At 43.4% G+C, this 13020-nt stretch overlaps 1 protein-coding gene and 1 long non-coding RNA gene across 2 annotated transcripts in view; one reads left to right on the top strand and one right to left on the bottom strand.

The window, feature by feature from the left end:
• Positions 1-13020, bottom strand: part of LOC119912972 — a 74100-nt gene that overhangs the window by 30958 nt on the left and 30122 nt on the right. The window lies entirely within an intron of this gene.
• On the top strand, positions 6118-8625 carry LOC119912950 (type-2 ice-structuring protein-like). Its single transcript, XM_038732241.1, has 7 exons — positions 6118-6216; positions 6324-6423; positions 6510-6545; positions 6987-7096; positions 7194-7328; positions 7865-7973; positions 8215-8625. The coding sequence occupies exons 2-7, from the start codon at positions 6354-6356 to the stop codon at positions 8295-8297; spliced, it is 543 nt and encodes a 180-aa protein (XP_038588169.1). The 5' UTR covers positions 6118-6216; positions 6324-6353; the 3' UTR covers positions 8298-8625.

Genomic DNA, 13020 nt, shown 5'->3' with positions numbered 1-13020 from the left:
TTTCTTTTTAACAGTATAAAATACAAGGAAAAGAAGGCCTTTAACTTGATGATTCTGCAATCTGTCTGTCTCTTGGTTGTGCCGGTTGGGTGTCTCTACACAACATAAGAAAAATCAGGTCCTACCTTACTCAGTACGCCACCCAGCTTCTGATACAGGCCATAGTTATCTCTCGCCTCGACTACTGCAATGCCCTCCTAGCAGGTCTTCTAGCTTGTATGGTGAAACTCCTACAAATGGGGCAGAACAAAGGAGCGTGTCTGGTTTGTGATCAGACCAAAATAACTCATGTCACTCCATTACTCAGTGACCTCCACTGGCTCCCCGTGGCCTCACAATCAAATTCAAGTCACTAATGCTTGCATACAGAGTGACTACTGGGTCTGCACACATCTGCCTAAACTCCATAATACAAGCTTACGTTCCTACTCGGCAACTGCGCTCCTCCAACGAACGCCGCCTGGCTCTGCCATACTTACACACAAAGCAATCTCAGTCCCGGCTGTTCTCATATGTGACACCACGATAGTGGAACGAGCTACCACACGCTATCAGAGCAGGGGCGTCCCTCTCTAACTTCAAGAAGCTCTTGAAAACTCATTTCTTCAGAGAACACTTTCTCTTATAACACCTCTAACCTCTAACCTCTAACATGCACTTCCTGTGCTCTTCTTCTTCTATCCTCTTACAATTCTCTTGCACTTTTTGTTAACTCTTACTTCTTTCCCTAAGTATTTACCCCATTGATGTGATGACTGCTCTATCTAATATGCATTGTCACATGTAGATCTCTTGCTATATTTGATGCTTTGTAGATGCTTGTATGTTGTTCTTCAGATGTAAGTTGCTTATAAAAGCGTCTGCCAAATAAGTAAATGTAATGCAATACTCACAACCTTCTTCCATGACACAGTGACATTTATGTGGCAGAGATCGCACGATAGTTCTGATGCAATAAATCCGCAACTTCTGTTTTGAATTCATGTGTTGCACAGCACTTCTCTGTCCATAGAGTCAGGGTAGCTACATTGAATTACTGTTAAGTGTAAAGAACAGAGTGCAATACTCCTTTCTTTATTCAAAATAACATCATAACTAAATCTCCAGATGCTTGAAAACAGTTCTTACTTTTATTTTACAAGGCAGTCATCTGAGGGTTATTTTTATTGCCCCCATGTAAAACTGGTTTATTGCAGTAAACGGTAATTATTTGAGTGGTGGTGGCATAAATTTCATTAATCATGGTTTTTGAAAGTAAAAATAATAAAACACACTGCAATAGGATTAAGATTTTGATTGTATTTATTTACAAACAGTGCTTGAAGTGGAAATAAAACAAGTGCCAGTACTCCCCATTCACATGTTGGTGTGGAAACAAAACGTTTAATGTTAATATAATATAAAAAAATCTTTATTTGGATAGTCTACCTTAGGGCTGGACGATATGGCCAAAAATGTTTTTACGTAAAAAGTTTCATATCTTTCGATATCGATAATTATCACAATATGTATCAAATCTTTATTTCTTTTGAGTTTAAAGGATTTTTGCTACTGAGGGAAAGTTGAAGAAACCTGATGGTTAATTGTGGTTTAAACTCGTCTTTATGGTCAACACTTGATGTGGATCACTTCACAAATCTGAGGTAGAACATTCAAAACAATTATGATAAAATCTTTTTCAACACATATGCATGAGTAAAATTTAGTAAAAGGTTTTTTTCAGTCCTTTTTCCTCAACAAAATAACCATCTTATTAAAAATTAAAGAGGTGGTATTGTGCTTTTTGGCTTTTTCCCTCTCCTTTATTGAGTTATTTCTCTTTTTTGTGCATGTAACAGGTTTGCAAAGTGAAAAAGCCCAAAGTCCAGCCCAAAGGGAGTTCCCATCTCCCACAGAAAGCTCTGCTCTGAACCGCTTGAAAACAGCTGGTTTGTAGTCCAGCCCTTCATTTCCTTTACTTGTGACGTCACAATGAAAACGCATCATAAAGCTTGCCAAGCGGCTAGCGGGGTCAGACACGCCCTCAAACCAAGCTAGTCTGAGCGGAGGCCCTTTAGCTCGACTCGCCTTTGTTTGGTTTTCCGTTGTAGAAATGTTGTACCTGTACCTGCTTCCAGGTACTTTTTTTCATATCACCTCAACTCCATCGAGGTTCCAAGCGAGCTGAGTGACTAAAATGTAACGTGAAAACACGACAGACTGCTCATTGGTCAGAGAGAATATTCACTATTCACTGCATCATCATTGCTGCACCAGACAGAGGCCAGCAACAGAAAGTTTTATATTTGACAGTTTTTGTGGTTGTGGACTTGTGAATAACTTATACCATCTGCTAGGTTACGGTCGCAGTCTGAAGCGGCTTTGATTTGGATCACACTACCTTGTTTCTTACGACCCGCCCTTCTCTGCTTCTGATTGGCTAGTAGTCCTTACCTGGGAACTGCACATGTGCAACTCCCAACAAAGATTTTGTACAAGTAAGATGCATCACTCTGTAGCTCAAGAGCGGAGCGTACAACACACAGGGTGAAAAGAGGAACTGCAGCAATGTGCAGTATGAGAAAAATATGGTGTTTTTTGAAAATTAAACCATGTAAACCTGTTCTGGTACAACCCCTAATTAAGATTTTGAACCTGAAAATGAGCATAATACCACCTCTTTAAGTCCTACTTCGTGTATGATCCAAGTGAATAAAATCAAACATCTATTGAATATTTATTGAACATTGTTATTGAAAAAAAATATATTATTATTTGTTATTGTTTTATTGTCCAGCCCTAGTCTACCAACAGATTGTTGGTAGCCAGGGATGGACATTAGCACCCGCCACACACCAAATGCAGGTGAGTTTTCCGTTTGGCTGCCAAATGTCTGATAAGTGTCTGGTAGTCTTAATACCATCCTTTGGGCTTTGCCAGTGGTTGATTTACGAGTTATGCTGAGATTGTTTATATTCTTTCTCGGGAAAGTATAAAAAAACTGGCAGTTAGCCTATGTAATAATTTTTTTTAACTTTCCAAATGATCTTATGAACCATTAACAACTCCCATATAAATGGTTTGTCATTAAAATAATACTTCATTTATAAATAGAGAACTGATCATGTATAAAGTATGAAAATGCAATTATTAAGCACATTATAGATGAGCTTCTTAATAAAGAATACAACATGTATATGTTCGTAAATGACTTACTACTGTGTGTTAACGTAAGAACAATGGTTTTTAAATGATGACAATTAAAAATGTGGTAATACTTAACCACTGCTTCATACTGTGTAGATACTAAAGAATAAAACATTTATAAATGTGTCTATGAATGACTTACTTATGTATAATAATGTATGAAATATGCTTTATAAATGATGAATTCCATATTTACTAATACTTAACTAATGCTTCATAGTGTGTAGTTATTATAAACAATGGAGTTAAATTCATCACAGCGTACTTGTTGAACCAACCACATGTTCAACATTTCAAAAGTTTGCTGTAGCACGTCAACCTTTATCTTAATTTCCTGCCCCTTACATGCTGTGATTGGTCGGTTCATAAAAAGTGACCTTGATGAGCAACTTTATGTACACGCTTGGATAAAAAAAGCACCCGATCACCTCCCTACTCTGTCTCTGCCAGTAGAGACGACAGAAAGGGGTACTGGGAGCTCGCGAGGACTGCCATTGTGCAAGAAAAATGTCCCGGTACACCAAGAAGCTAATGCCAGTGCTGTCTACCGGTGAATACCGGCCCATTTTAAGCACTGGTCACAGAAGAAATGTAGAAGCCAAACATGGCCATGACTCCTAAAGATGTGATATTGATGGAAAGAACTATTGATAATGAAAAGATGTCTGTTGCTTTATTGATCACTTTAGACCTCTTAGAGCTGATATATTTATGTAGAGCTATCTATTGTACTAGATAGGTTTTGATTTATTGTGTTGTTTCATCTCAATGTTTGTCATTAGTATTGTTCAGTATTTCGCTTTACAATGTGTGTATGAATGCTATGTGATGTGTGTTGATGTTTTTATTGTGATGTGTCATAAAATACTGTGAAGTATTGTAAATATATTGTGTTTATGTATGTATCTATGTATGTATATACATTAATTTTGTAATAACAGTAGCTAATGGGGATCTAAATAAAGAAATGGAGCTGTTTACCCTTGTGGAAAATGGACCAGGCTCAATGTATATCAAGGTTATTGCGTGAAAAATACCAGACAAAGACAGCGTTCAGTGATGACAGTTATGACAAACTGACACAAGAAAATTGATGTGGTGAAGATAAAATGACAACTCTGATGAAATAATTAGTGAACTTCTCTTAACCCTTGTGTGGTGTTTCAGTCTGTGGGAGCAAGGCACTTTTTGGCGAGGGATGGAAGGAGATGGACCAAACCCTTTTATGTTCATAGTTCGGCCTTCTTATCCTTGCTGGAGTTTTCAGATCCGGTGAGTACCGGCCCACTTTAAGCACTGATTACACAAAAAATGGAGAAGCCAAACATGGCCATAACTCTTTAAGATGTGATATGGATGGAAAAAACTACTGTGTGTTTTCTCCCTCTCTCTCTGCTCCTGAGCCCAGCTGACGATCCACACCTGCACCTCGTCAGCCACCTCCTCTGCCTGCCACACCTGCCAGCAATCAGCCTCATCTCTGCCAGTACTTCAACCCCGAAGTGATTGATCGTCGTTGCTCCTAACCTGGTGACACTTCATCGCTCAAGCTCCTGAGTAATCTGCATCATCTCTGTTTCCCTGTACTTTGTTTTCCCAACTCTGTCTGTCTGTCTTCCCTCACCTCCATCTTCCGTTGTGTCAGCTGGGCTCGCCATCCTGCCTTCTCCCCTCGAACCTCTTCCACGGCATCCTCCCGGCTCTTCCCCATGCCTAGCCAGTCAGCCTGCCACCACACTCCTCCACCAACCTCCCCTGTTAGCACTCCCGTGTCTCCTTTCTTCCTCAGTCCCCAGTGCCCCCCCGGCTCCCTTGTCTATCTCCTCGTTTCCCCGTGCCCGTGTTTCCCCGGCATCTGCCTCTCCCTCACCTCCACTCCCTCAACCCCTTCTTTCCCTTAATAAAACCTGTTCATCCTGAGCGTTGCGTTTGGGTCCACTCAGTCCACACCACATCAGTATTGTGAATACATGTATGTATGTCAGAGATGGGAACTCGAGAATCCAACACACCTGGGCCCGGTGTACCCCATGCATATAAGCCAGAGCAGCAGTCAGTCTTGGGTTGGACCTCCATCTCACAGCTTCTGTTTGTTTGGTTTCTTGTCTTTGCTTTTACAGCACAACATCCATGCAGCACATTTTCACTCATCCACTCCCTACATTACTGACTTCACATATTCCTCCCACTCATTGTTTTCGCTTGTTTTCCTATTAATAAATCACTTTGTTTTTAGTTTACCCGTGTGTCTCCTGTTTTTTTCCAGTCCATGAGCTGGGCTGTGACAATTAATGCCAGCTTAAACTACTGTAAATCAACACATCCACCAGACTCTCAAACCCAGTGTAACGTTAACTAAATAAAACAGTAACATTGTATTAAAGAATTAATAATTCAAATAATTAAACTGAAATGGTTAAAATCATGAAAATTATTAAATGTTTGGTAGTTTTGTTACTTGTTTAAGTAATTTATTTTAAACAAGCAATAAAAAAATTGATGTATAGGGAGTTTATAGCAGTTTTGGGCGTGTACAGTTTTAGCCACGAAGGTGTCCAGAAGGTACAGTATAAATGACATGCGAGAGTAAAAGAAATTGGAATTCAAAAATTTTGCTAAAAAGAAGAATTCCTGCTAAATTTCATGCCACAAGCTGTAACAGCCAAAATGATCACCAGATCAAAAAAAAAGTAGAGAAAAATGTTTAAAAATGCCAGAGGAGGGCATAAGGGTTAAACTGTAAATTGCTTTTTCACTTCACATTATAGGGCTGTTTGAATGACTTAAAGCTGATTTTTAAAAAATATAAGAAGTATATCACTGTGAGGCTTGACCTATCCATATTTCCTAAATAATCATAATTGATAACTTTCTGGTTCCTGAGTATTCTATGTGGGAAAAAAATATGTATGTTTTTTTGTGTCTGTGCTCAGTTCCCTGTTTTTGAGAGATGACAAGATAAGTATCTGTATTTAAGAGCTTGTGTTTCTCTTTATCCGTGTTTCCACATCAGACAGCAAAAACTACAAGGTGATTATGTAGCTACTTTTGACTTTCCTTTAGTGGACTGATAGTCAGCGTGGGTCGTCTGTTCCGTACAGAAGTATCAGTAACATGTCTGTCTCTCTGTTTCAAAGGTTATCATCATCTTCAGCATCATCTCCATCATGAAGATTTTGACTGTTTCTGCACTGGTTTGTGCCATGATGGCTCTGACTCGAGCTGCTGGAGCTGCTGGTCAGTTATATGAAAAGAAAGTGTTACAGATGAATGTGTTGTACAATAACAATCCAGGTCGATAACTGCTGTGTCAAACTTTCTAGCTCTTTCAGAGGCAAACCCCGAAAATGCCAAACAAGGTCAGTGCTTTGTTCTGATGCTCTGCTGATGACTTCACCTACATGTTGTGTAAATTAAAAGCATTGCCTGATAGAAGTGCTGTGCCCAATGCTTATTTAACTTATGTTAGGTTATGTTGTCTTTTGCTAAGAAATGTTGTGTTATGGTATGTTAAGCCGTGTTATACAAGGTAAATTTATTATCCTATTACTACAGGGTAGTAAGATGAGATGCAGTCTATAGTCTATATAAGCCAACAATATATATTATGCTTTTTATATATAATATATATTATTTATAATACTTTTGTTAGTGTGTTATACTGTTTTATGTTATATTATGTTGTGTTATTTTATGTTCAAATCAAAATATATGTAATTAATATGGTGATATAATAATTCTACATTTAGAGATTTTAGTTGGAGACTCCACATTAGTCACCAAACTCTATTTGTTCCCAGTAAAGAGTCACCTGGTCAAGAGGTGGCGAGTTTGTTCTGATCGCTGGACTGACATAAATGGTCGCTGTTTCCTCTTCGTTCCAAGAGCCATGACTTGGTCTCAAGCTGAGGTATAAGATGATTTGGATTCGATGCGGAGTTCTTTTAAGTTGAGCTTGTTCCGTTTGTGTGGATTTTTATGGATTTGTCTGTTTGTCACCACTGCAGAGAAACTGTCAGTCCTTAGGTGCAAACCTCGCATCTGTACATGCAGCTGAGGAGTATCGTCAGATTCAAAGGCTGATATCAAATAAAGCTCAACGGATAACGCAGGCATGGCTTGGAGCCACTGACGCTGCACAGGTATGTGTAAATGCTCTGTATTTGTATATATTTTTACACTACATCACATTCACCATTCACACACATTCATACACTGGTGAAACAGCTACCAGGGGCCATTTTGGGTTCAGTATCTTGCCCAAGGACTCTTTGACACGCACCCTGAAGAGCTGGGGATTGAACCGCCGATCTTTCAATTAACAGGCAACCCGCTCCACCTCCTGAGCCACAGCCCGTCATATCATTTATTGTTACAAAAGGTCACATTTCAAATCATAGTTTGACGTCCATTTGATGAGGAAGGCCATGAGATGTGACCTCCTCCCAATGCAAACTTTGTCACTCTATAACAACGTCACCCGACTTTCTGTTACTTGAACAAAAAACAGACCGTCTTGGGGCTGTTTCTTTAATGACTGATGCTGTAAAAAATACTTTGTCATAAAAATATTTTGATGACAAAGTGTTTATGGTCTTAATAGTATAAAGTAATTTATTTTAGTTATATTGTTATTCATGTATTAACTCTAATTAACTAACTCTTTTCAATTTTCTAGGAGGGTGTCTGGTTCTGGAGTGATGGTACGCCTTTCGCCTTTTCATACTGGTGCAGGGGAGAGCCAAATAACGCTGGATATCAGCACTGTTTACAAATGAATCATGGAGGTAAATCATAAACCACATTATTTTGCATGAGAGATAAATGTACCATGGTTCATAATAAATGCTATATAAGTGAGCTCACTTCAGAAATGAACCCATCATTTCTTCAGAACATACCTCTGCCAAGGCTGAAAAGCCTCTCCATTTATTATTTTAATGAGACAAAATATTTAGTTTTACTCTCCATCTGCATGAAATTATACATTCTGCTTAACAGTTATATATGTCTTTATCATACACACAGGTGACAAATGCTGGGATGATGTACAGTGTAACAGTCACCTTCCATCTGTCTGTGTTAAGAAATCCTTCCAATTCCGGGGCTGACACAGAGGCATGAAGCACCTGGAAAAATCACAAACACGGGCAGATGTTCTTTAAACTCATCTCTTTTCATGCCATAAGTCTTATATGTACCCTGAAGGCTCTATATCTCATTTCATCTCTTTATTTTAATTTCTATCGCTGTAACGCTACTTAGGGAACGAAGCGACAAGTGAATTTAGAAGATCTGGACTGTCTCTGAGGCTTTGTGCCTTTCATAGGAGCAGACTGAATGTGTTATGAAAAGAATGCTTTTTAGCACAAACTTATTCTGCAGAGTGAACTGTTCTTTCTTGTCTTTACACAAATTAAAATTGCTCAAGCATTGAAACAAGCTGGTCTGTGAGTTTGTTTTAGACCTGATGTTTTTAAGGGTTTAACTTCACTGTTCTTCAGCCAGTAAAACAATCTAAAGACAGAACTTTAGTTATCTCGTTAGAGGGGATAGCATCAATGCTGCAAACCTTCGTCATGAAGTTCCACCAACAGAACAAAGGAGCATTTATTTAAATGTAAATGTATAAAGAACTATTCACACAAATGTACTTCTGTTCAGATCAGGAGCACATGTCTCTGCCATGAATGAAAACTAAACTGTGTGCTCTTGCTGTGAGCTCACAGATCTTGGCTCGGTCTGGCAGGAGTCATCTCTTTGCTGATGTGCTGGCCTGTTTGCAGGAAACTCTTACAGTTCACTTCAATATGTGTTTGTTTCAAACCTCTCACATCCTCAGTTACATTACATAAGTGACTGTGCTACATGTAACATTACAATCTAACACTTTACCTCTGTATCTATTCATAACAAATACGTTCTACGTCACTGGGCTCTGTAGGTCACTTCTGACAAATGTAGGCTACCTGTAAAGACAAACCTAAGCCAGAGTGTATGTTTATGGTTTAGAGAGAGTTTAAGTATAAATACTAAACTAGCATTATGTGGCAGAGACATTACATTTGCAGTATTTACCTGAGGTTAATAGCTAATCATCAGTAGTTGTAATAGATCAGGCTACAAACCTGTTCTTCTGATGAGGAGACTTCTGCTGTCCTGATGGTATCTCTCTGTGGTGGGTCGGTTAAAGTTCACTTAAATGTGTGTATATGTGGCAACACAAACAAACAATAAACATAAAGTTTAAGATCTTAAAAGACCACTTATTCAGTACATTTTAATGTGGGGAAACAATTTAATCATAGCCTACACATGGGCTGCATTTCTAAAATTGACCCATTGCTTATTGTTTTATAAATTAACATCTACTCAAGCACTTTGGCTGAAGGACTACATGTATAAATGTAATATTGTGTTAATAAGTCCTTTTCTTACAATATTTTCAGCTGCAACCCCAGTAGAAACTGTTCCTTTTTTTTTTTTTTTTTTTTTTTTTTTTTTTTTTTTTTTAAAACCTGTCCTGCCCAGCAGCCTGGTATAGAGTATAATGACCTGGATACCATATTGTGCCAGACAGATTTTACTTTAACAAGAGTATTAAAATACTCCTTTGTCTGTTTTATTATTTATTTAATTATGTATTGATTTGTCACCGGGCCGGACAGGGGGGCAGACACGGGGATGGGGGGGCACAAACAGACAGCACAGAGAAAGGACAACACCTGCAAGAGAAGGGGGAAAGGGGGATGGAGGGTGGGGACAACAGGGAAAAGCTGTGGGAAACACCAATTGCAGAAAGCAACGAAACCTGCAAGAGAACAGAGAGGGGGGCTTGGGGAGGAGAAAAACAACAACAAACAAACACAAACAAAAAAAACAATAAAAATAATAATAATAGTAAAAGAAAACCAGCCGAACAGCAGCAATAAACAGCTGACATATTAATGACATATTAAGACAACTAAGAGAACAATGAAAACAAGAAACAGTCACACTAACTGAAAGAAAGGCATCAGGAATAATTCTACCAGGGACAACCTAAGTTTGTTTGTGTCTGTGTGTCTGTGTGCGTGTGGGTGAATGTGTCTGTATGTGTGTGTATGTACATGTGTGTGCGCATAAGCCTGTTAAAGAATGTAGTTGTTAGAGAGAGCGGGACGCCACGACTGTAACAGGCAGGCAAGAACCCCAGTAGCCAATAGGGGTGGAAGAAAGAAAAAGAATAAATCAAATCAAAAAAAAACAAAGACTCCCAGATGCACCGCGATGCAAACGCAGAAGACCCCGACCCAAATGCCAGTTGACAACGTAATGCCGACGGAACGCAAAAGAGGAAGAGCAGCGCCCGGACCGACCGCGGCGCAGACACAACATAGACCAGTGGCCTCCCCCATCCAGCACCCCACCGCCGCGCAGCAAACAACCACAATGCCCAAATCCCACGCAATCATCAACACCAATGCACAAGTGACGAGCCCAACGCGCACACTGCGCGAGCACGGCGACACCCATGCCCAGCAGCCCCCCGCGAATCCCGCGTGCGAGGTCGGGCAAATGAGAGAGAGCAAACGGAACAACACGACAGCGAAAGCCAGCGGAGAGAGACACCAGCAGCAAGTCCCAGCCCGGCAGCAAACGCGCCGCACAGGTCACCGTGCACCCGCCAATAAAAGTCCACCGTCCCCCCAACTGCCGGAAAAAACTAAGGCCGCCGGTGCCAGCCGACATCCCCCATGCCCAGCGCGGCCCCCGGCCGCCATGCAACACCAGCCAAACCAGCAACGAGGCAAAATCAACTAGCTCAGCTGCATGCCACCAACAACCCACCCATCCATCAAGGGCCGAGAACTCCAGGCACAAACCCAGAACAAACCGGAGCACAGCCCTGCCCCGCACCCACACTGCACATCCCGAAAACTAACTATATACCTCAGTATCCAGAGGGGTCCAACAACTGGCCGACAGAGAAATGGGCAAGCACGGATCCGAGGCCGACGAAGCAAAACAGGAACGCAAACAGGTCCCTCCAAGCCAACGAGGAGATGCCTCCCCCGGACTCCAACGCACAAACTAAACGCCCAGCAGCCATCCAGAGACCCTGCCCAGGGAAAAAGTATAATACATCAAGATGCATCGATAATCGTCCCACAATCCCACCGCAGACCCCCACCCCCAGAAGCCAGGACACCCTGCGACCCCCCAAAGCGCAAAGGACCCCAGACCGCATGTCCAGGGGGAAGCTGTACCCCGCCCCAAGGAAGAACAGCAGAAAGCCGTGCCGGGAAGCTCGCTACCGCCAGGGAGCGATAACGCGGGAGAACCAGGCCAACGGTCCCCCAGCCCAGCCAGAGGCATCCCTCCCTACAGTGCAGCCAGTGACAGCAGCCCCCGAGGCCGATTTCATCCCCGGACAGGGGCCCAGCCCCCCCAGTCAAGCACCCCCAAGGAGGAGCACCAAAACCTACCCCGACAGCACCGGTCATGCGCCCCAGAGACTCCCGAATGCCCCCACCGTGAGAGAGCTGGCAGGGGGAAGCAGCGGGAGCCTCACCTCTGCCGAAGAGGGCCCAGGCGAGGAGAGGAGACAACGGGCCCCCAGGCCCAGGGACACACCACCCGCCCAGAAATGAGCAAAGGCCACAAGCCCGAGTCCGCAGAACCCTAGGCCAAGGGCGGGCCCCCACGCCAGGGGAGCCCGACCCCCCCCAGCCCACCCCAGATCAGGCAAGGCCGCCACCAACCCCACAGCACCCCCAACGCCCGGGGCTCCAGGGGTAGGACACGAGGCCAATGAGAATCTCTCCCACTCCTTCAACCCCTCTGCCTGCCTCTGTAAATGTATTGTTTTGTGTTGGATGCATGTCATGGATTGTGAAGTGTTGTATGGTGGAGTGAAGATAAGGTGTGTGGTAACTAAGGTGCAACTAAAATTGGAGGGTAGTTGTGACACAGGCACCCCACAACTGTCAGGTAGTGGAGCCTCCCATCGTGCCCCTCCCACCCCCCAAGCCCTCTGTGTCTAATGTGTAATTAAAATTGAGGGGCAGGCAGTGAGGGAGGAAGAAGTGCGAGGCCGCAATAAAGCAGCCCCACCCCCCAAACGCCCTGCAGGCTGCCCGTCCCCCAGGATCCTAAGGGTGTATGTTGTGAGACATGACCAAAGGAGGAAAGGTGAAGGAGGTCATAGGGAGGCTAGAAGACCAGATTCCTGACTGGCCCCATCATTTATTCAGTCCCGTCCCCCACCCCCCTAAGCAGGAGGACGCCAGGTCCCTCCAGCCCAGGGCTTATAGCAAGAGCCCCTCTAGCACCGGTAGCACCCCAGAGTCAGTGACAACCCCGCCCATCCCCAGGACGGGCCCAGGGAGGCCCAGCCCCCCCAGCGCGCAGACCCCCCCAGACCCAGAGGCTCCAAAGCCCCGTGCCCCAGACCCCCACACACTCCAGAGGCAGGTCAGTGCAGCCCCAACCCAAAGTCCAACAATCCCCCGTCCTCGCCGGGGCCCCTCCGGCAGCCCCACTGCTAACCCCTCACCTCACCGCTCCCCCACAATCAGCAGCACTCCGAGCACCACCAGCCCCCAAGGGAGCAGGTCCGGGGCAGCAAGGACCCCACCCAAGGACAGAACGGCCCAACAGCCCAGATCCGAAGGTCGGCCCACACCCAGGAGGCAATGCCACACAGGCCAGGTCAGGCCAGAAGACCCCCACCCCCGCTCCCTTCCCTCCCTAGCAGCGAAGCATCCCACACACAAACCCCCACCGTCCCCAAAGAAAAGAGACAGCAATCACCCCGCGACAGCAGCAACAGCCCCTCAGCCCTAGGGAGTC

This window comes from Micropterus salmoides, unplaced genomic scaffold (assembly GCF_014851395.1).
Source record: "Micropterus salmoides isolate LMB-PRFRI ecotype aquatic unplaced genomic scaffold, ASM1485139v1 Ms_hic_scaffold_2, whole genome shotgun sequence".
NCBI classification, from domain to species: Eukaryota; Metazoa; Chordata; class Actinopteri; order Centrarchiformes; family Centrarchidae; genus Micropterus; species Micropterus salmoides.
The sequence above is the reverse complement of the archived record's forward strand: the minus strand, read 5'-3'. Positions and strand labels throughout refer to the sequence as shown.